The sequence below is a fragment of the Homalodisca vitripennis genome, chromosome 3 (genome assembly GCF_021130785.1).
Source record: "Homalodisca vitripennis isolate AUS2020 chromosome 3, UT_GWSS_2.1, whole genome shotgun sequence".
Lineage (NCBI taxonomy): Eukaryota > Metazoa > Arthropoda > Insecta > Hemiptera > Cicadellidae > Homalodisca > Homalodisca vitripennis.
This window is the reverse complement of record NC_060209.1, coordinates 142,197,141-142,221,768: the sequence shown is the minus strand read 5'-3', so window position 1 is coordinate 142,221,768 and position 24,628 is coordinate 142,197,141. Positions and strand designations below refer to the sequence as shown.

General features: G+C 31.6%; 1 protein-coding gene across 1 annotated transcript; it reads left to right on the top strand.

Annotated features, from left to right (window-relative positions):
• The first annotated feature begins 244 nt into the window (after window positions 1–244).
• LOC124357605 (transient receptor potential cation channel subfamily V member 5) lies at window positions 245–24,513 on the top strand. Its single transcript, XM_046809533.1, has 17 exons — window positions 245–651; window positions 3,242–3,420; window positions 3,603–3,693; window positions 5,856–6,032; window positions 7,440–7,629; window positions 7,765–7,918; window positions 13,135–13,285; window positions 14,251–14,354; window positions 14,843–14,925; window positions 15,592–16,225; window positions 16,423–16,617; window positions 18,253–18,404; window positions 19,185–19,294; window positions 19,757–19,938; window positions 21,581–21,697; window positions 23,017–23,142; window positions 24,277–24,513. Exons 1-17 carry the CDS (start codon window positions 561–563, stop codon window positions 24,415–24,417), a joined length of 2,877 nt encoding a protein of 958 aa, XP_046665489.1. The 5' UTR covers window positions 245–560; the 3' UTR covers window positions 24,418–24,513.
• Window positions 24,514–24,628: the final 115 nt, after the last annotated feature.

Genomic DNA, 24,628 nt, shown 5'->3' with positions numbered 1-24,628 from the left:
ATTTTAAATTTTTGTAGTCACTGCATTAGAATTTGTTTCTATAAACAAATTATTTTATGTTTAAATTATACATTTGGGATCACTATGTTTTCTCTGAAGTGTGACATTTTCAATGCTTCAGAATTTTGAATAAACATTTCTATTATGTATAATTTAGTGAATATATTTCCAAGTTTTTAAGTACAATAATTTAAACTATCTTCATAAAGTAATACATACTTTTATAAGATAGTTTAGATTCAATTTTAAGTACTAAGAGATCACGGTGAAGAGATAAATACTAATAATAAACTGGTAAATTTTAACTATGTAATTTTCAAAAGAGGAATTTAAATGGAAATTTTAACTATCTTATGAGTTTAAAATAATTTCATAAAAATTCAACATAGAAAAACCATTGTTGATTGAAAAAACTCATTTATTGTAATGATATAAACTATTAGTAACATAAAATTAAACTGCATTTATTTAACTTCTGTTATTTTCAGGAATTTTTGATGGAAGTATCTGTGTAAAGTGTTTTTCTTAGACTACAAGCAAGAGGTAATAACAAATAAACCATGGGTAATTCAGAAAGCAATGTCGCAAGTGGTGTCAAGAAACAGGCGGACACCTCAAATGTCCAGATGTACAAGTTGGTGGATCTCAAGGGTATGTGAGAACTCAAACACAATGATTTGTTATGTTGTGGTGGCCTAACTGAACACAGATGTAACACTTCTATTCCTGTATCAAAAGTTCCAGCCCAGTATTGCTTGAACATGTGGCTCTATTTGTAGCTCATAATTGGTTTCAGGGTGGTGCTCTAGGCCATATAATGGTTTATGCTAATACAGCTCCTCTTCTTTGTTGGTCAATAGTTTTTGAAAAATTGCTCCAAATAGCAGTCTTATTGCATTTCTGCAAATGTTCCCTTGTAGAATGCCAATTACAAATGTCCATACTCTGTTCTCAGTAGTTTGATACCAACTGCTCACTATCTGTAGTTGAACACAGATTTCCTGTGTTAATTATGTGCAGATTTAATGCACAAACTGTTTTGTACAAGCCATTACTATCTCAAAGATTTGAGTCTCAAAGATTTATTAACACGTACTAAGCTTTAAAAATATTTATCAAAATTTTGTAACATACAACACTGGAAGGATAATAGGACTCATGACATTTGCCATCGTTGTATGTTACAAAACATATAACACTACGTTTTTAAGACTGAAATCCATCCTCCCATTCAGGTGAGAAAAATAACACTAAGACAACAAAAAACTAAAAAATGTGGCAATAGACTGCCATTCAAAAAAACTAAAAAATGTGGCAATAGACTGCCATTCACAGTTGAAATAATTCTAATGAATGGAATTAACCGAAGCACTGTCACTGCACAGGAGCCAAAAGCAAAAACACATCACAACCGAAGTAACGAATATTTGATCTTAGGCATTAGGTATAACTAGTATGTGTATTATTGCTGTAATACAAAGTAGCTTTATTGCATTAACTAAATATTATTCTATAATATGTAACTCAACATGTAGTAAATAACACATTTCGTTTCAAATATTGGATGCTTCCTGTTTAAACATATATTTATAAATCCAGCACTAACATTAAATGTTTATAAAAATTTTAGGGAAGTGCCCTTGCAATTCTAATGATAGAAACCTTTAATATCAACATGTGGTACTTTAAAGACAATAGCTACTACCCAATTCTACTGGTTGTAAATGCCAGGGTCTCCTAAGGGAGTTCCATGATTTACCTATTCGTAGTAAAAGCATTATTTATAAGAATTTCCAAATTCCTTCTAAATCTATTACAGTTCTCATCCAAGATTCATAACTATTAACATTTGTTGTCAAGGAACTATAGACCGTTTTATGAATAGGATTTTCCCACCTATTTCAATTCTCATTTGTACCATACTAGGAAAAAAGATGATATTTAAGTTGTGACCTAGGCGCCCAATGTTTCTGTGTGGAAAGCTTCTTCAACACGATCAGGCTGTCTAATGGCATTTATGATTCCATCGGTTTCACAAAATAAACCACCCGCACCATTTTTTTGTAGTATTGAAGTGGTTTCTACTATCCCAGCATTGCTGAGTCCGAACACATTTCCAGAAATGGGGTTGATTCTGACAGTTATATTGGGGTTATCTCCTCTCAGCCTCAGAGCTATTGCTGAGTCTGAATCAACATGCATTCTGAGACAGAAAGGACTTTTAAAATCTATTAACTGCAGATCCTCTTTTTTAATTGGGTGGGTCCATTGGGTTTCAGTTTGTTCACATGCTACACTTGTTCAGGGTAGTGTAATGTCTAGACTTTATTACTTCCTTACTTATTTACAAATTATAAGTCAGATTTTGTAAGGTTGACTTAGGCAAACTAATGAAGCTGAAGCAATTATGAGGAACTCAATGTTGGCATTTCCTGTGGTATTATGGCATATCCAAAACAAAAAGAGATACTGCTAAGTATCTTCTATTATTAGAATTGAAGAGCACTTCCCTTAATTTAAAAAAAAATTGAATGTTAATGCTGGATTTATAAATATATGTTTTAACAGGAACCATTCAATATTTGAAATGAAATATAATGTTATTTACTACATTTTGAGTTACATAATACAGAATAATATTTAGTTGATACAATAAGGCTATTTTATGTTACTACAATAATATTCTGGAACCTAAGATCAATTATTCTTAATGTAAGTAATGTCTAGACTGTAATACTTTCGACTCATTGTACCTCATTGTCTGCTGTAATTTAACCTGAACACCAATAAGCCACAAAAGAATCATTGATGCAGTGTTATATTTTTTGTAAGATATAAAGATGGCAAATGCCCGAAATCCTACTCTCATTTCAAATCATTCATTGTCAATAAAAAAACTTTAAACAAAGAGTTTACCAAGTATCAAACTGCCACTTTCATCTAATGGGTTTCCTTCTTAAGTACATCTGCTAGACTTGTTAGAGTAAAGGTGAAAATAAATATAGAGCAGATTAAAAACTACAACTAAGCAGAAGTAAACCACAAAATCAAAATGCAGAATACACTATTACAAATATATGAAGAAGTGATGGTGGAATAGATGAAGACAGCAGAAGAAGCATTATTCAAGATAGAATTCCCTACTACGTTCAGGTGGAGGACTGCTGGCAGAACTTACAAAGAGACAGTACATGAGTATTAATACAGAACTACATAATATAGAATGTTCTATCATGTTCAGGTGGAGGACTGCTCGTGGAATTGATGAAGAGGGCAGCCCAGAACAAACAGTATGCGGAACTGGACCATGCAATAAAAACTAAAGTTGAACCATTCTTGTATAATAAAGGCAAAGGGAAGTGGATTCCAGTGGGGCAATTAGTACTGATGCGGAATGTTGATCGCCCAAGACATAAAATGGTAAATAACCTCTCTGCAAAGATAGAAGTATTTTCTTTAGTTTAGTTTTAGCCTACATCAACTAGATTCATAACTGACTTTATTCTTGCTGGGAGTTGTTAAATTAGTATTAAGTTCATGATTTACAAAGAATATACATAGTGTTTTGGTAGATATTTTTACAATTTTATTTTATTTTACAGCTTCCAATAATAAGAAATATGGAAGAAGGAGCCTTTGACATTAATAAGAACTATTTAAATATTCCTGAACCCAAGGAAGGAGAAAAAGTTGGTATGTAAAATTATAATTTGTAAAGAAACAAACAGATATAGTGATATTGAATATATATATTTATTATCAACTAGCTGTTATCCGTGGGTTCACACGCAATTCTCAAACTCGAAAAGTGTAGTCTTCTAAGTGAAAGCATTTATGATGGAGCCCTATATTTTTCAAACGGAAGTCAAGATATGAGGTACATATACTATTTCAGTATCCATGGCTGAGAGATTCAAAAGTAAAATAAAATTTTTACTGGTAATTTATGATTTTTGTATGAAAAATATCTTGAAAAACTAATTTGGTCAAAAAACGTCAACGTCCATCTGTTTAAATTCACATTCTGTCTAAGGTTCTTCTAGTTCCATAGTTGGGTTTGTTTTATGCCCTGATGAAGAAAATATACCAACAAAAACCAACTAACTACGATCAAAAACTGTCTACTTTCAGCCTTTTAATTTACTTCCTGCCTAAAATATTTCATACCATAGTTAGAGTTTGCCTTTTTGTCCCAATGAAGAAATTATATCTTACCACTAAAAGGTTACTAAAGTCAGTTCCCGCTGGTTAAGTTCACTTCTGGTCTAATTTAATTATGCTTCTACAATTGAATTTGCCTTGTCCAGGAAAATACATATGTATTTTGTTTCTCGTATACCTATTTGGGTAAAAAAACTTTTAATACCAGCCTTTGTTTCTTTTTTCGGTCTAAGATATTTCAAGTGCAATAGTCAGAGTTTGTTATTTTTCCCTGATAAAGAAAATATATATGCTTAAGTACAACTAAAAAGTTACTGTGGTCAAAAAGTGTCTGTTCTGATCGTTTAAATTTCTCTCCCTGCCTACTTTATTTATGGTTCCTAGTAGACTAGTTATTATCTGTCAGTATAGAGCCACAGTGATGGTGTTAACTAAGATTTAATACAGTTGAAGACTTGTGTGTAGAACAGTAGTTTGTATAGGACATCTGTTTGTATAGAATAAAAATTTTTGTAGAATAGCTGCTTGTATATAACAGTTTTTGTAGCTCATATGTAAAAATAGTTGAAATAAATTACAATCTAAATATAACTTTATTCTTAGTTTGAAAGCCTGTTATAAAACCAAAATAATATAATCGTACATAATCAATTTAAAATTCTGAATGGTGTACACCGAATATATATCCAAGTATTTACATTTAATATAACAGATTTTAAAATAAATAAGGATACTTACAGCTAACAAATAGTTTGTCCTAAGTTAAGTTTTTTTAAACAAATCTAACTGCAATATTTTAAGATATTTAAAAAGCATTATATACGAGTCAAAATAGTTTTAAGAAACTTGATTTTGTGATATTCAATTGTTAAAAGTGTATTAAGTTTGTGCTTTGATAAGACATGAATTCAATTTATAATAATTTATGTATATATATACATATATACAGTGGAGTCCCGCTAATCCGAACACGTGTAATCCGAACGTCGGTTAATCCGAACAGGTCCAGGAGGAATTATTTATAACGATAATGAACAGTTATATGAACTAATTACTTAAAAAATGAAAATGGGTGCATCATTTAATTAAATAGACATACAGTATTTTATTAAGACAAATTGTGTACGGTACAGTACATAAATAATGAAGTTAAATACAGTACCAAATTGAAACTTATAGGTTAAGTATGAGTTAAATTACTGTATTAAAAAGTGAAATCAAACAAAAATTGGACATACAGTACTGATATTATTATTGAGTACAATATTAATTGTTAAAAGACATAAATTCAGTTATTGTCTTCTGTCGCATTGAAGAGAGTTTATTGGATGACTCACATTGCTTAACAATAGAACTCTCACACTAAATACGGTAAATGTGCTTAGTATTCGCAAACACGTTTATTTGTCAAGAAATGCAATGCAACAGTCAGAAAACATGTTTTAATAAACAATGTTGATAATTCTATAACAAACTAGACCCATTCTCAAGTTAAAACCGTATTTTTCTGTAATTCTGGCTAATCTGAACAATCACATAATCCGAATAGGGCTCGGTCCCAATTAGGTCGGATTTAACGGGACTCTACTGTATATATATATATATATAATGTGATATCTTAATTTTTTTTTAATCAGATCTATCAAGATGTTCTGTGATTTATCAATTTAACTAAAAGATTCTGTTCTGTCCAGACAAGAACAAGTTCCGAGAGGTGTGCTGGGATCTGAATGAACGAGGAGCAGTGGGCGAGACAGTCCTGCATTTGTGTTTGCTCAGCGCCACCTCTGTACATGCTGACCTGGCCAAACGATTGCTGCGGTTCTACCCTAAACTAATAAACGATATCTACATGTGTGACGAATACTATGGTCAGTTTGTTACAAGATTAATTAGACTAGAATGTGTGGCAGTATACGTTTATCCTCACATCACATATTGTACACCTTAATCAGTTGTATTCTATTGTTCTGTATTCAAATAGGTAGATACGTACCTTTACTCAGCAATCTAAAAAAAGTATGTATAAATCTATTTAAATACTGATTATTGCAATCCAGGGACTAAAATATGAATGTTGATTTGTTATTCTTTTTTTCACTTAGGTCAAGAAGATGAGGAAACCCCTCATTGCACTTAGTCCTGATAGCACCTTTGTACTGCTTCCGTAGTGTCAGGATAATTATTAAGATAGTTAAAGTTGAGAGTATGGGTCGCATTCTGTAAAGAACCCATGAGGATGGGATAACGGACACTATATCTCCTTCATGTAACCTTGGATGAAGTGGAAGCCAGAGTGGGCTTTACTCTTGTTCCAGCTTTTTCCATTCAAAGTGGACAAGGTAGGGTAACTAGGAGAGTCCCACATGTTTACCTATAGAAAACCTTTAACATCAAGGGAGTCCTACTCACTCCAGCATTCATCCTCCGGAGTAAAGTATACTTATTGAAAAACCCTTTCCTTCCAATATCTCGACATTCACGGTTAGTGATGTGCTGCTTCTGGAAATCCATTGCATTGCCCACATTTAAGTGACACATTGGTTTTTGCTGTATTCAGGATAAGTTGTACTGGCAGGTATAAACCAGCTAAGAGTGAAACCTCATAGGATATTTTTCTACCTTATAAAAACAGCTAGTAGATGAGTAGGGGCAGATCCAGAGTGACACGCTGGGGATACGAGAATACCCTCCAGACCAAAGAGAGGTATTGGGTCAATTATTATACTTTAAAAAAAAAATTAGAAACAATACAAATCTAATAATAGAAAAGTCAGATAGGAGAAAAGAGAATCAGTTGCCATCATATAATAAAAAATATTGTAAGGAATACTGTCGCACAGAGACACAAACACGATCGCACGTGATGTTTCATGCAGGCTCAAACAATTTATTTATTTGTATGTATATTGTGTTTTGTAATTTCAATTTTATAACAAAGTCATCCACCACCATGGCTATTAAGATCTGACAATGAATGTTAATCTTCGAAACATGTCACCATAACCATAAAACCATGAAATTGGATTGGATTGACGGTAGGATGTAAAACCTATTTTGTTTTATTCCTTCACCTTTCCACAGCTTCTACCTCATCAGGTAACTAACACCAAAATAAAAAAAATACAAACTTAACACGTATATGACAAATACATGCTGTACTTTTTCTAAGCATTGTGTAATGCAAAGCTTTTATTACATAACACACGCACACTCATTATTACGCATGCATAATTATGAAGAAATACAATGTTACAAATTAATTTAAACTGATGCAGGTGAAAACGTTTTGCATATTGCCATTGTAAATGAAGATCCAGCGATGGTGAAGTTCTTGCTTGATAATGGAGTAGATTTTCAAGAACGATGCTTCGGAAACTTCATGTGTCCTGAAGATCAAAAGTTCTCACGCAGTGATTCCTTGGATCACGAATGGGTCAATCTTACACCGTTCACAAACTATGAAGGGTAAACTCTGTAATTTATATCTGTTTTTTCTTTAAAAAATTATTTAAATTTTAATGACTGTATTAAAATTTTCATTCATGAAAATCACATAGATGATAAACCAATCAGATCTAACACATTGAAATGTTGAGACAGGTATGTCTACTGGGGAGAGTATCCCTTGAGCTTTGCAGCCTGTCGTAGTCAAGAAGAGTGTTACAGGCTGATACTGGCCAGGGGTGCCAACCCAGACAGTCAAGACACCAATGGGAACACAGTCCTCCATATGCTTGTCATCTATGAAAAATTGGTCAGTTGTAAACCTATAAATAATTTTTAATACCATAAACTTGCATGTTGCTCAAAACATCAATCTAGTATAATTTTAAATTACAAACGTTTTTATATATATATATATATATATATATATTATATATATATATATATATATATATAATATATATATATACTGTAATTATGATTGAACTGTTTTCTAAGACAAATAAGATTAGAACTCATTTATATAGCAATATCCATATATAACAATTCACATAAGTGGTAACTTCATTAGGAGTGGTTGAGCCGTAGACTCACCAATACTTTTAAAGTTAACATTTACATAAAAGTTGTCAAAATTTAAAATGTTATGGTAGTTGTAGATTTATCTAATTCAGTCAGTAATGCATATATTTCAGTGAATAACACATAATAAATACAATATGTGTTCTTCTGGAACTGCCCTCCCAGCTGAAAGGGAACTATCGCCCTCAACCCTGGAGACATCTCCAAATACAACTATTATTAATGCTGAGAATATTAGGCCTAGTTTTTTGTACCAAACAAATCAGTCAATAAAAAAAAAAATAACAGTTAAGAATAGTGCTCCCACCTTAAAGCAGCATAAAAGCCTCATAAATTTATTATATTTAAATGTACAAGGATTAAAAAACAAAATAGAGGTCTTGGATAGTTTTATTAGCGATAGTAAAGATAAAAATAATGATATTTCAATTATTTGCTTATCTGAACACTGGCTTAACAAAGGTACAACTTACCCAGCATGCCCAAAAATTTCTATTGTGCCTCTGAATTTTGTAGAAAAGATAAGATTAGAGGCGGAACCTCCATTCTCATTGACAAAAAATTTGACTCAAAAAAAATAGATGTCTCCAGTTTTTGTTCCAAATTACATTTTGAAGCGTCTGTGGCTGCTGTGGATAGTATTAAAGTTATAGCAGCCTCTATTTCTCACTCACCTGCTGGTGACCCCAATGTGTTCTTGGAGACCCTAGAGAGATTTCTAACTTTTATTTCCTCATATCGTGGCTATTCAGTAGTTGTGGGGGGAAACATAAATGCCAGTTTTGACATAACCTCTTGCAAAAGAACGACAAAGGAATTTTTAAATATTTTAAGACAACATAATTATTTTTGCCTGAATAAAAAACCAACCCGGGGAAACCATTGTCTTGACAACATTTTTTTTAATTGCCCAGAACAAGTTATCTCATGTAACATCTTTGATTTTCCCTTTTCAGACCATAATGGTCTAATTTTAAATATTCAAAAACAAACCTTTTCAAAAGTATCTGAAAACATTAAAGAAAATAAAGAACAAAACATGTCCTTTGTAATTAGTTTTTCGAAGTCATCAATGGCTGATCTGATTAACAGTTTGTCGTCACACGATTGGGATAATTTACTTAACAACGAAAAAACATTGTGTGCCCAACAATTTTTCCAAGCATTCTTTTCAGTTATAAGTAATAAATTGAAATTTTTTTCCACATTAAAAAAGCAACAATCCACAGTTAAAAAATCCAAAGAAAGAATGAATGGTACACAGGAGAATTGACCCAAATGAAAGAAAGACTTTTATTTCTAGACAAACTGGTGAGGAATTCTGTCTGTAACAGGATTCATGCTAATTACACTGATCTGAAGAGAGTTTATAAGAAGTCCATTGAAGATGCAAAATTAGCACATAATGCAGCAAAAATAGAAAATAGCAATCATAAATGTAAGGCTGCTTGGAACTTGATTAAAGAAAATATAAACAGCTCATCGTCTCAACCAGACATAAATATCACCCCAGATCAGTTTAACAACTTTTTTGTCAATTCAGTAAAGCAAATAAAGGACGGTATTAAGAAGCCTAATATTGATAGTTCAAGCTTAGTTAAAAATTACAAAATTGTAAAAAAAGATTTCACTTTTACAGAGGTCTCAATTGTTGATGTTACCAAAGCAGTAAAAAGACTTAAAAATTCAGATAGCAAGGATATTTTTAATTTATCTAACAATTATGTATCATACAATTTTGAATCCTTTAACGATATGTATAAATAAATGCATGAGAGATGGATTTTTTCCTGATGAATTGAAGTTGTCAAGACTATGCCCAATTTTTAAGAAAGGGTCTAGAAATCTTACTGAAAGCTATTGCCCTATATCAATTGTTCCGGTACTATCTAAAATTATAGAAATTATAGTACATGATCAACTCATTGCTTATCTGGAAAGTAACAACTATCTAAATTCAACACAATTCGCATTTAGAAGAGGAAAATGTACAATTGATGCAGTTGATGCACTAATTAGGGAAATCCTAAATACTTTTGAGAATAAGGCCTTTGTTCAGGTAACTCTCTGTGACCTGAGCAAGGCTTTTGACTGCATTGAACATGATGAGTTAATCTCAAAACTAAACTATTATGGTATTACTGGTATTTCAGCCAAGTTCCTTAAAGATTATTTAACAAACCGCAAACAAAGAGTGTTTTTAAATGGAGAATGATCCAATGAATTAGTGATTGAGAATGGAGTACCCCAAGGGTCAGTATTAGGTCCCCTTCTATTCTTAATTCATATAAATGACCTCCCTAGTGCTATAAAGGCAAAATATTTATTATACGCAGATGATACAACTTTCTTAAATGTTCACACAAACTTTAACACACTACAAGACCTTGTAAATAAAACATTTACCGAAGCCTCATTGTGGTTCAGGTCAAATGGTTTTTTATTGAATGAATCCAAAACCCAAAACATTTTATTCAGCTTAAGGCAAATCCCTCCATCCGACATAACCAATGATTTCTTTTCTTGTGTTAAATTTCTAGGACTATTTATTGACAATAACTTAACATGAACCTCTCATATTGAATATATTTCCAAAAGATTATCAAGAGTAATTTTTCTTCTTAAACGAATAATGAATTGTGTGCCTAAAAGCTATGTAAAATCTGCCTACTATGCCTTTTTCTAATCTATAATTAGATACGGTCTTGTAATATGGGACAATAGGACTAGAATTAATGACATTCTCATCCTGCAAAAGAAGGTGATTAGAATAATGACTAAAGCAAATCCATTGGACCATTGCAAACCACTTTTTATTGAACTAGAGCTGCAAACTGTTATTAATTTGTATATTTTTGACTCGGTTTCATACATTCTGAAAAATATTCCAGCTCTCACTTTTGGCAGCAACATACATAGCTACAATACCAGAAATAAAAACAACATTGCAATAGAACACTGTAGGTTAAGCAAAACACAGCAGAGTCACATTTTAACTTCTCAAAAGATTTATAACAAATTAAGAAATGTAGTTGATAAGTATCCAACAAACATTTTCAAAGCTAAATTGTATACTTGGTTACTGAGGAATCCTTTTTATGATCTGACTGAGTTTTTTAGTATTCATGAAGTGAATTTCTAGTTTTCTATTTATTCTTGTTTATTCTTATCTCTTTCTTCTTATTTACTATACTTTGTTTCATGTTTTGTGAAAAAAAAAAAAAAAAAATACTTTATAGGATTGGAATATGTCTAAACATGTTAAAATTAAGGAACATATCTACATGTAATAATTTGGGTACTGGTAGGATATTGTTTTGACTCTTGAGATCTATACACAACTTTGTCAATGCTCTTTGAAAAATGACAATAAATATTAGTTATTATTTATTTATTTTGATGTTTTAATTGTATAATATTCTAATGTTTTTAATTATATAACATTGTAATATTTTTAATTGTATAATATTTTAATGTTTTAATTGTATAATATTTTAATGGTTTTAACTTTCTAGATAGGTGCTAATATTATAAGTTATAGTTTTATTTACAATTTTACAGTCCATTTTAAATAGTTTGTAATAGGGATTGATCAGGATGTTGTTTAGTACCTAAGTTTATTTCCGTTGTATCATTTATGAAATTGTATTATTTATTATGTATGAAGATAGGTGGAAGAGAGAAATTCTTGGCAACTTTTGGTAAAAATGTTTATATGTTGGATTAATAATATTGCCTACAGACTATACCACTTAGGTGTATATTTGACTTTGCTGATGCAATTTTGTAAAATGGCAATAAACATATATTTATTTATTTTTATTTATTTATTTAATACACAACGTTTTTACTTACACTGGAACCTCGATAAGTCGGATTATTCGGGACCGCGGCCGATCCGGGTTAACGTAAATCCGGGTTAGCCGGAGAATTAGGTAAAAATTAATAAAATACGGTATACTTACAGATAAACTCCATTATAATTGTGAAAACATCAAACATATGCACATTTAATTATTATTAATCCTTACAGTACATTTATAACTGTTCATTTCCTGGTAAAAAACTCAGTCAGCTTTGGTTGTGCCAATGTCGTCTGCCGCTTGCATGCTGTGCGATCCCGCAGTCTCTTCAACATGAGCAATTCAGCAGGCGATGTTTCTGCCTGCCGCTCGAAATAAACCATTAGTTCGTTTAGTTTGGTCACTGCATCTCCATGACTCATCACTGGATCTTCAATGTCCCCGTCTGCCTCCTCAGCATCTGATTCATTAGCATCAGGTAAAAACGACGCGATCACTTCCTCGTCAGTAAGTGGCTCATAGCCTCCGTTATTGTCTGCCCCTAACCACAGAGTAATGTCATTTTCATCGACTTCAGAGAGGATTTGGGGAAATATGCGTTTGTTATTGTTTCCGAGAATCCGGGACAATGACCGCCACTCGGCCGCCGTGTGCCATGAGTCACACACTTACTGTCGTACAGTCCCATCACTGATGCAACATCGATTCACGGATACTATACCACTCAAAAATATTACGTTTTTATTATTGAAATGTTTGTCTGATTTTTCATTTTTTAATTGAAAATCGGTCCGGGTTAGCCGGATTAGCCGGACTTCCGGATTAACGGGGGCCGACTTATCGGGGTTGTACTGTATATGATATATAAATCTTATATGAGTACTTATGTAGCTTCATACAATGCTGTCACTTCCATCTTTTAGTAATCCATAAAGGATTTTTATATATTAGAATTTTCTATTGTCTTCCACTAAAATTTCATATTGCAAGTCTATATTTAAAGTCCGAATTTGAAGTTTTGAATTTGAATTATTTTCTATTATTACAAAAGAAGAAGGATAAGAATTACGTACGTCACACCCAATAATACACTAGAACTTAATTAATGGCATAATTTCATTAAATGCTACTTTTGTTTCAGCAAATATTTGACATGGCTTATGAAACAGGATCTAACGTATCTATTTTAAATGTTCAGAACCTAACACCACTTACTTTAGCAGCAAAATTGGCACGAATAGAAATGTTTTTCCATATCCTTAACATTGAACGAGAGATTTACTGGCAAATAGGTGAGTTTACCTAATCTCTAAGGTAAGTGAGGTAGATTAATTTGCTCAATTTTCCACCTGCTATTTTTCCTCTCAAAAACTTCTTGTTCCACAATTTCTAGTTTTTTGCTGTATTCAGATCTATAAGCATATTTTTGTATCATGAATAACATTTTTGGATTATTTATAACATGGTTCAACTTATCTGAAGTGAAATTTGAAGAATTTCCATAATATTCTTTCAACATACATCTACACCAAATATTTAAATTTGCTATCCCTTATAGGTATACTCAGACTCATTTATTAAAATTTATATTTCGTAGGATAAAATTTTATTATTAATGCAATGAAGTGGTCATCACTTCCATATAAGTAGCTAATACTTAATGTTTTTAATATTTCATCTTACGTTAACAAATACAAGTGTTTTTAAATATTTTTAAATGCATATTTTATTTGCCTATTATATGAAATTAGAGATCAAACTTGCATTTGACACAATACATCTGCCATATCCTTACATTTAATTATATTAATTCTCTAATTTTAAACTTTTTCCTATATTAAATTTGGGTGCTTAATTAGTGGTAATACCTAATATGGACCAACTCCATGAAATTAATTATTTGCAGTTTAACACTTGTAATTTTTACAAAAACACAGTACCTATAATTATTGCGTTAGTAATGTAATAGTAAATATCACACTAACAACATAATGTAAATAACAATCTACCCTTTTGTAATGCATATTGAATATTGATTTAGGTTGTTGCCTTGTCTAATAGATCTTTTTAATTGTCTTCAAGTACACAAAAACAGTCAGTAAAGCTGTCACTACTGCATTTTATTGACCTATCGGTAGATTATAATGAATATGGGGCAAAACTTGTTACCAGTAAATTGAAGAATAATATATAATAGCTATAATATAAAAATAGCTCAAATTTTTTGGCAGAAAAATAGTTTTTATTTATGTTTCAGGTAGTATAACTTGTGCTGCATACCCCCTTTCCCAGATAGACACAATAGATAACGAGACAGGCAACATTAGTAAAAACTCAGCCCTCAACCTGGTGGTATTTGGAGTAAGTTTACACATTAGGGCATGTTTACATAAAAAACATTTTTTGCACAGCTTATGTTGTTATAATGTGTGAGCCTGCTGTTTAGTTATAAGATAATAAAGTTTATCTTATAACTAAACTAAACTTTGCAAAGTTTAAAACATTAAACAATATATTAAAAATTATTTAAAATAATTTTGTTCTATTTGCCTATGGCTGGATAATGAAACAGTATTAAATATGTTATTTTCATACTAGTTAATTATGGATGTCACGATATTTTACCTCTTTAATATTAAATAATTGAAATTATATACAAGAAATCTAAAATAGTTACTATAATCATAATTTTTATTACCAACACATTTAAGATAATATATTATTAACAATCAATAATAATATTATTGCCACATATCTAAAGCTACTTGTATAATTCTTCAAAATAGTTTTACATATAATTTTTAAAACTGAAACATGCCCAAACTCATATGTATGCTTGTATATTTCAGGAAAAAGATGAACATCTAGAGCTCATGGATGGTGTCCTTGTAGACTTGCTACATGCAAAATGGAATGCATTTGTTAAATTTAGGTATACAATTTGTTGTGTATAAATTTCTTAAGTTATACACTTTTCTGATTTCCTTAAAATTAACTGAAAGTATAATAATGTAATATAATTTTGATTTGAGAAATGAATCCAATTAAATTTTAGGACATTTTGAAATTAAACCTGAATAGCCTTGGTTTAATTCATAGTTTGAGTAAATCTAATCAGTTTTGATCTTTTATTCAAACCTTCATCAAATTATAATCAATTGGAACACTTGATCAAGATTAATAAAGCTATCAACAACAGAGTTGACGAGATTTCAATAGGATGATCACATTTTTATCCTGATTTTCAAATATATGGATCGAACTGTATATACAGATAGTTGGAAATTACATTAATAGATGTCTATTTGTACTTTTCAAAAAAAAAAAAAAAAAAAACTTTAATGAAATAATAATTTTTAACGTTTTATTTATAGTTGGTTCTAAAACACCACTTTATATAGTTATAAGGTTCAATTTTATTTTATTTTCATTGATATATTTCAATGGGAATGGGGTTTATATCTAGTAACTACTGATCAATTTTTTAAACTATCACTGATTAATAATAGATGTCGTATTTTAATCCAACTATTTTAAACACACTTTGAGCATAAACAATCCATTGTAATACTACTGCATGACTTCAAACAATTTTCAGGTTTTACCGGCAGTTCATTCTGTTTACCTGCTACTTCCTGGTGTCACTGGCAGTGTTCACGATGAGACCAGGGCCACCGACAGCTGTCGTCAAATCTGAGACCAACGCCACAACTCCGTACACTTCTAGCTCCTACTTCACCACCCTAGGCTACAACACCACCACCTCACCCCTCGAGGTCCTCATGGCACTACAGTCTGCCGTTGAGCAAGTGTACAGTGAGAACAACACATTAGAAATGTTCCGTAACACACTTCCCACAAACTTCACCCCATTCCTTGAGGAGCTCAATATATCTTTCAGTGAACTACTACAGAGTGAAAACATAGGGGAGATCCTCAACAACATAGCCTTGTCAGAAGAAACTTCTGATAAAGATACAAAAAATAAAGACCTAAAAGTTAAAAAATTGGCACAAGCAGAGACTGGCAAATATTATGGAATCTCTGCTTTAAAAAGTTATATAAAAGGCGAGAACAGCGAAAATTTGAACTTCACCAATCACAACCGGACATTTAGTAAATTATTAGAGTTATCAAAGGTGATAGGCAATGGGAGTAGAGGGAATGAAATACCAAGGGTGGATTTCACAAAGATAAATCTTGTACTTCCAACAATTTCTACAAAACCACAGGTAACTTTTAGAGATTTTACAAATAATAATATTGAAATACTTAAAATTAAGACACATAATTTAATTTGTATTATAAAATCATATCTGAATTTACAATTAATTCAATCAGATCTCTATTTTTATTAGTATCATATGCACGTAATATTTATAGACACAATTAAATTGTTAACACGGTTTATAGCTATGACTTTCTGAAGCTAGGGCCAGCTGAGAGGATCAAAGGGTGGTGGGAAGAAATTGCAGGAGATTGTCGACTCCTAGAGGCCAATGATGGACATGACGTAACTCGTCTGCTGGCTGAAATACTTCTAGAAATAGGAGCATTTCTCTATATTCTCGCAGCACTCCGAGAAGCTAGATTTCTGGGCCTCAACATGTTCATTGAAAATTTAGTGAGTGTTTACTTAATGAATTTGAAGAAAATCTAATTAAGACTATAGAGTAGATATAGTCCCAGATTCATAGCTTTTATATCAATGTTTCAACATTAATGTTCTATAAAATGAAGACAATTATTTTTAGTTCTTTTTGGTTTAGGTTAACTTTAAAATTTATTTTCCAGAAAAACATCTTTCACAAAATTTTTATTTTTATATTAATTTTTTCCTGTCTTGAATTAACAGAGTGCCAAAAACTCAATACTTGAACATTTCTTACAGAATTCAAATTAGCTAGGAATTGCCTGTTTGATGTTAATGTAATTCTTCTATCTGAATATGTTTGGAGGCTATTCATACTAAATACATGCAGTGTATAATTTTCAGAGTTCACAATGAAATATGATTGAAAAGCTGTAGAATTATTGCAATTTAGAAGTTCATACCCCAATAAATAGGGAATCTCAAAATGTTGAAACTCACAAATTATCTCTAATATAAATAATTTTTGAAGTGTTTTATATTCTCATTAGTGCTAGTTTCAAACAGTTATGGGTAAAAAGAAAAGGAAAGTACTTGGACCTGAGTCAGGACTACTGTGAATTGGTGACAACTTGCTATCAGCTCAGTATACAAATTACACAAATATGTCAGTCAGAGTACCTACTTCTACATAACTGTGTGTTGAGTCTTTATAAGTGTGTTCAATGAAAAAAAACAACTAATAAGAGCTTTTTGTAGAGAATCAAAACTTTTTGACATGAAATTGCGTTGATATACAACAAAATGTATCTTCTTAAGATATATTTAATTCAGTAGATTCCAAACACAGGGGACACATGCTCCATCTCCCCTAGTCAGATAATCAGCTTTGACTGACCCGAAGCAAAATTACCAGACTGGGCGCTTCTACTTTCTGTAAATTATTTATTGTTATTGGTAATATCATTAGTAGATGAGATTTAGTAAAAATTAACCTTACTAAACTATGTAATAAAATTTTATATTTCCAAATTTCATATCCCACACAAGCGCACAATATATATATAATACATACAAAAATATTATGTAACAAAACTAAAGATAAAACTTTAAAAACTTATCAAACTTAGAAGGGAATCTGAGGCAATGAGTTTCAAGCTAGAGTTATTATTCAGATTCAGATCTAGATTTTATTCACCGTTACATGATATCTTGTATTACAATAGGTTTCGCCATTGGTACATAAAAGTACTAAAACTAGGTTAAAATATCTAAACAATCAGAAATTAAAAATTCATCAGTAGTGTAAAAGGCTTTAGAGATAAGCCACTTATAAATAGAAATTTTAAACTTATTAATAGGCTGATTCTTAACTAACATTGGTAACTTGTTAAACATCTTTAACTGTTGGTAGCTAAAGCCAATTCGGTTCTAATTCGGTTGTTTCTTTATAGTTAAAAGATTAGTTAAGAGAACAAAATGCCAAACAACAAATACAAAAGGCAAGGGTAACTATTGTATTGTAGAAAAAAAAAAAAAAAAAAAAAAAAAAAAAAAAAATCCGAAGAAGTAAACTTACTGTTAAATACAGTACATTTCAACTGTAACTTATTATACAAGTAATTTAATTTTTTTAATAAAATGTCTAATATGTCCTCCGTTGTCTAGATGACTGCTCCATCTCGAGTAATGTTCTTGATCTCATGCAGCCTCATGATGGTTATGCCTTTTCTGAGATTTGGCTGCTACGAGGAGATCGAAGATGTTGTAGCAGTCATCATTATGCTTACTACTGCTCCATACTTTTTGTTCTTCTGCAGGTAGTTTTTTTAATTTACTTACAACTAGTAAAATAAAACAAATTCTGTAGCTTAACAGTTTCTTTTACATAAAGGGATATATTGCCAAGAATGTTTTGTTTGAAGATAAAAGGATTCTAAGATTATTGTAACTGCTTGCCAATAAACTATTGATTGACCTCAGTCGTTTTAAACAAATTTTTCTGATAATTTCCTTAAAAATCCATCCATGTAATAGTAAAGATCATATTTGTCACATTAAAATAACAGTGTCAAATGTTGTAACAAGAGAAAATTAATTATCTAACATTTCTTCAACATTATCCCAATTAAAGAATAAAGAGAATGTTTGATGCTTCTTCTGTCATAAGGTATGAAATCCATTTTGCAAACAAGATTTAGTAATAAAGGTCACTAAAAATGTTTGTACTAATCACTGAATTTAGCTATAAACATGTCTGGATACACAGACAATTGCTTACTACTTACTACACAAATCCATCAACCCGCCTTGATTAGCTCAGATTCTTACAGATGAAATCTATTTTTCTACTAACTATAGATTATTACAAATAAGTAATAACATGTGACATATTCAATAGGTTATTTCCAAGTATAATTCAATAAATGCAGAATGTTTTTGTAGAATATTACTCTATTTACTAATACATTATTCAAAGAGTAGGTGACATTGTTCCAAAGACATCTTTCCAATTCATTATTCACGCCTTGTACTATTTATTGGTACTTAACAATTAAAAAGTGTATATCAACATAAATGTATCCACTTTTGATTTACAGAGGTTTCAAGACTGTGGGTCCCTTCGTAGTTATGATTTACCGCATGATCATGGGAGATTTGTTGAGGTTCGCCACCATCTACCTTGTCTTCGTTATGGGATTTTCACAAGGTAAATTACTATGAGAATTTAAAATTTGGAATTTACTGTTCAAGACACAAATATTCGTACACAACTTGTACTTTTGAATTTATATTTGTTAAGAAATTATCTGAAATCTATAAAATGTAGTAAAATTAATATTTTATGCTTACAATGCCTAGTCAGTTTTATATTTGCTCTAAATCCTCAAGATGATTTAATTGAATCTACTTGAATATTACCAGTAGTAAATTACCAAAACAAATTTGTTGATTTATTAGAAAATAGATGTATGCCCATTTTTTATCACTCTATCATTCTCATTCACTTTTACATTAGTTTATGTATATTACTAATGTTTAATAACAGATAAATGTCTTGATTTCCAGAAAACAGTTATCCACTTGCAGAGAATGTGCTAAAAGTTTTTAACAAAATTTCATTCTTCTTTCATTTCTCATGAAATTAAATTTTTTTATTTTAATATTTCAGCATACTACATAATCTTCCTGTCATTCGACAACCCACTAACACCAGATGGAGTGGACGACTCGGTTTCCAATCCACTTCCCAACCCCATGGAAGCTGTCATGGGGATGTTCTTCATCTCTCTCACCAACTTTGGAGATTACTATGCAGCATTTGAGCGAACTGAACATGAGGTAGAAGCTAAGGTAAACTGATACATAAATACTTAAAACACTATGACAAGATACAAAGACCAACATTAGGATACTTGAATGCACCATTAACTTTTTTTGTCCTAGTTACACATAAAACTCGGATATTGAACTGAACTTTAGATTTAAGTCAAGGCCATCAAGTACTTCCAAACAAGCATTATGGTAAAGGATTAGTAATTCTACAAATAAGAAAATTACTTAAATAACAAAAGAGTGTGTAGACCATCTTGTATATTTTGTTAAGCACGGGTCACACTAGGCTGATTGTAAGCCGCTGGCTATCAGCGGCTGGCAGTAGCGCCAGCAAGCAGCGGCTGGCAACCCGGTCACATTTCGCTTTTAACTCGCCTGGTTCTAGTTCTAGTCAGCATGTCGTCTGTGGGTCCACGTAAACGAGTAATTAAGCTGTAGATGGAGCTTATATTGGTCACCGTTAAATTACATTAAAAACGTTAAACCAATAGTTAAAACTTTTATTAGTTTTGTGAGGCCTTTCAATAGCGAGGCTATCATCTTCAGACACATCACAAAAGATGATGTGTCTGAAGATGATAGCCTCGCTATTGAAAGGCCTCACAAAACTAATAAAAGTTTTTAACTATTGGTTTAGCGTTTTTAATGTAATTTAAGAGTAATTAAGCGATTATTAAGGATGTGTGTGAAGGAGCTTTGTGAGAAAATGCTCAACCGCAAGAAGAGACGTTGGTGGAGTAGACCTTGGATTATGAGAAGAGAAGAATTAGGAGCATCTGCAAGACTTCTCCAAGAGTTACAAGAAGAGGACCCAGAAACATACAGAAATGTTTTACGAATGTCAGCTCCTAAATTCCAAGAATTGCTGGAATTAGTTGAACCGTTGATTAAAAAAAAAAAACTCTTAATCTTCTTTTTCAAGAGTTCAACTGTCGCAGGCATCCCAGCATTCATTACGTTTTCCAACAGTTTTATTGTAGGCTGTCTCTTTGACATTCCTATTAAGGTAATCCTGTGATGAAACGTTCCACAAGCACGGATAATTTTGAAATAAATTCAAAAATTCAATGACCTGCTTCCTCGACCACTTCAACTCAGCCACTTTTACACTATAAATTAACAGTTACCTACGAAACAGCAGTAGCTAAACGAACCCAATGAACAAAACAAAGGATGTAAACACAAAACCACGTGTAGTTTACTCGCCGCTGACACGCTACTGGGGTGGTCAGATTGCGCTGCAAGCTGGCGCCAGCTTGTGCGAATGAATCACGTGACCTGCTAGTTGCCGCTACCTGCGACCAAAAGTTGAACATGTCCAACTTCGCCAGCCGCTGACAAATACTCGCCGGTTGGTAGCACCAGCTGCGGGTTCTGTGGTCACATCAAGCTGGTAGTAGCGGCTTCCTTTAATTCGCGGCTGCAATCAGCCTAGTGTGACCCGTGCTTTAAAGAAACTGTGATAATTTCTAAATTTTATGATTCATATTTTCACGTACATGATTTACACTTTTATTCATTGTTTGGAAAACTATGATAGTCTTTAAGAGAGTAGAGACACGGAAAGTAACATCAAATTGTCTCCACATTCATTATTTAGTAAGGAACTTGCAAATTCTTGAAATGTCTGGGCAACATGTAAAAATAAATATATTTTCAGGTAATGTTTGTGGTGTACATGGGAATTGTTGCTATTTTGCTGGTGAACATGTTGATCGCTATGATGGGTAACACTTACCAGAAGATTGCAGAGACACGCAATGAGTGGCAACGACAAGTAAGAGCTTACACAATATTAAAAATTATAGAAACAATCAAATAAATTTTTCGGAGCATTGGAAAAGGTCTCCTATCTCTGACTTTTTATGGGACTTGCTCAGTGGCCACTGGTAATATTTTATATTACTTTACTATATTTATGACCTCTTCCAATGCTCTATTTAGGATGTGTTTTGCTTATTTCCTTTTAATTTGTCTGAATCTTCCTGGACTGTATCTGATCTAGATTGAAATTAGGAATCTTACAGTTATAATACTATATCCAGAGTTGGAAATGCAGATGGCCTAGTGGTCTAAGACATAGGACTTTGATCTGAACTAGAGATAGAACAGGTTCTGATTCTGTCTGTGTCCATAGCACTTTTTATCAGTACCATCGACTTTATAGTTAGAGACTCTCCCCCTTATACTGTTTGATAAGATCCTCGCCATTGACTAATGAGAACAGGCAGAATAATGCTTAAAATGGGATCAGCTCTTCTTTTACTAAAAAAAGAAAACTATAAATTAATAGCTTCCTTCTAATGATTTAACAAATAATTAACTTTCGTATCTCAGTACTGGTGCCAAAAATAACAAACCTGCATTAATCTCATTTCTCAGTCACATACGCTTATATTCCTATATACGCAGTGTATTATTTTTATTCATATCATTACACTATACGATTGATGAAAAATACAGTAGTATAAACTGTACCTAATGACATTATGTCGAAACATGTCTAAGTGGTTGGACTGTTGATAATATTCGGCTTTGATTTTAGATTTTCATTCTTGACTTAATCACCTAAAACTAATTTATATACAGAAATTTTATTTTCTAGCCTGTTGGCACAACATAGTTTGCATTTATTATAATTTAGGATAATTATTTCATTTATTATAATTATACTCATCACCTACGTAATGAAAAATAAAACCCAGTTAATAAAGTCACAGACTAAAAAATGTTAATCATCTCAAAACAAACCGTAGAAAATTAATAAAGTTAAACAATAGAGAATAGTAAAATAAGTTTTTCTTTTAAACACGTGATGTAAACATATAATAGTTTGTATTCATTAATTGTTCACCAAAACTTACTTTAACCGTCATCTGAATTTTAAACACAGAATTCTTGCTGGTCAAATTGGATCATTCATTTACCCCATTTTTTACTAGGTCTACACAAGTTTTTGTAATCAACACCTTGACTTTTGCTCTATACTGAGTGATCTTAAGAACTCCTACATTAGAACACACACAAAGGTGTTTGTTGGTTAATCATTCTTGAATGAACTAAGATTAAAAGTAACTAAGATTAATTATTTTTTAGTGGGCACGAATAGTGCTTGTCGTGGAGAGAGGGGTAAGTCCATCCGAGCGACTCAACAAGCTAATGTGGTATTCCCAGCCCATGTCTGATGGCCGCAGGGCTCTAGTTCTCAGGCTTAACCAATCGGTAAGTTGTATACGGATACCAAGTTTAGAAATCTTAGGTTATATATACAGAATTGAATATATTTTAATTTGTGGTAAGGTTTAGAAGGCTTACAAAGTATTGAGAAATATACAAAAACATAACTATTTGAGTGAATACCATAACTACCGTGATTTCCATCTGACTCCAAACAAACTTGTCTGAGGCATGGAATATTACTATGCATTCATTAGACAAGCTTGTCGCCAGCTTCATTTGCTATGGCTACATTTTAATTGTACCTGACATACAGAGTGAGGTGTTAGTGTGATTTAGTGATCTACAATAATATTTTCAAAGTTCAGAAGAGCATTAATCACACTTTGTTTAGGATAAATTATAGACAGTTCTGTTCATTTTATTTTCCCACTTAAGAATTCTGATGACGGCTTCTTATACATTTGTTTATATAAAGGAACCCACATTTTATAAGGACAAACAAAGGAATGTCAAATCCAGTCATCCATTTAGCCTTATAAAAATGGGAATTACCATTTGGATCTAAAGATTTACAAACTTTCTCCTAATCTTAAAAACCTTTCAAAAATTTAAAGTTTTGTTAAGGCATATTACTGGACCAGGCCTACTACACGGTTGAGAAAATTTAATACAAATGTTCAAGATCTATTAGTTTATCCTGTAGCTACATTGATTTTTAAGTGTATATTTCAAACTAAGCTCTTTACATACTACTATTACTATCACTTTTTACAATCTATTTTGTTAATAACTATGGGACATTTCATACACTTGAGCTAAGTTCAAAATTGTAACAAACGATCAATAGGGCATTGATTCTTGACATTATTATGTCAGGACCATTCCAGACCAGCCAGCTACTGTACTTCCTTTATTTCTTATATCTCATTTGATTTAACATACATTTCATCGCCAATATACTTATAAGTATACAGAAAAATGATATTAGATTGGATCATATTGTTCAGTATAGATACATTTCAAATCTTCCCATAAACTGTCTAATTATTTGGAGTAGTTACTAAATTTCCAGAAATATAAAGATAACTTAATATTAGAACATGTTTAGTTGTTTAGAACTATACTTGTTAAATTTTAGGGGATATTATTAAAGTTTGTCAAAACTATGTATTACAGGAGGAGGATAAAGAGGAGATGAAAGAAATCATGGAAATGAAGAGAATCCATTTGAAGAATGTAGAAAAAAGAAAAAGGGGCAGAAAGCTTCTTGATACTCCAAGTCCAAAGAGAATTGGTTTTACTTCTCCAAAAAAATAGATTATAAGTGTTCTGTTTTGATTTGATTTTAGCTTTATACATTGTTAAGTACATTACCGTTGAAAAAACATTTTTATACACTGTTAAATAAATAAACAGATTATATCAATAAGTTTTTCATTAATACCCTGAGAATTTCACTACTACGAGTATGTACACATACACTAAACCCATGACTGTCGTGTACTCACATATTTCTAGAAGTTAGCGG

Excerpts from the sequence above, each read along its gene's own strand:
- LOC124357605 (XM_046809533.1), top strand. The coding sequence starts at position 561 with ATGGGTAATTCAGAAAGCAATGTCGCAAGTGGTGTCAAGAAACAGGCG. Across the intron at positions 3,694-5,855 it reads CAAGGAAGGAGAAAAAGTTG|ACAAGAACAAGTTCCGAGAG; the intron begins GTATGTAAAATT and ends TGTTCTGTCCAG. Across the intron at positions 7,630-7,764 it reads CCGTTCACAAACTATGAAGG|GTATGTCTACTGGGGAGAGT; the intron begins GTAAACTCTGTA and ends ATGTTGAGACAG.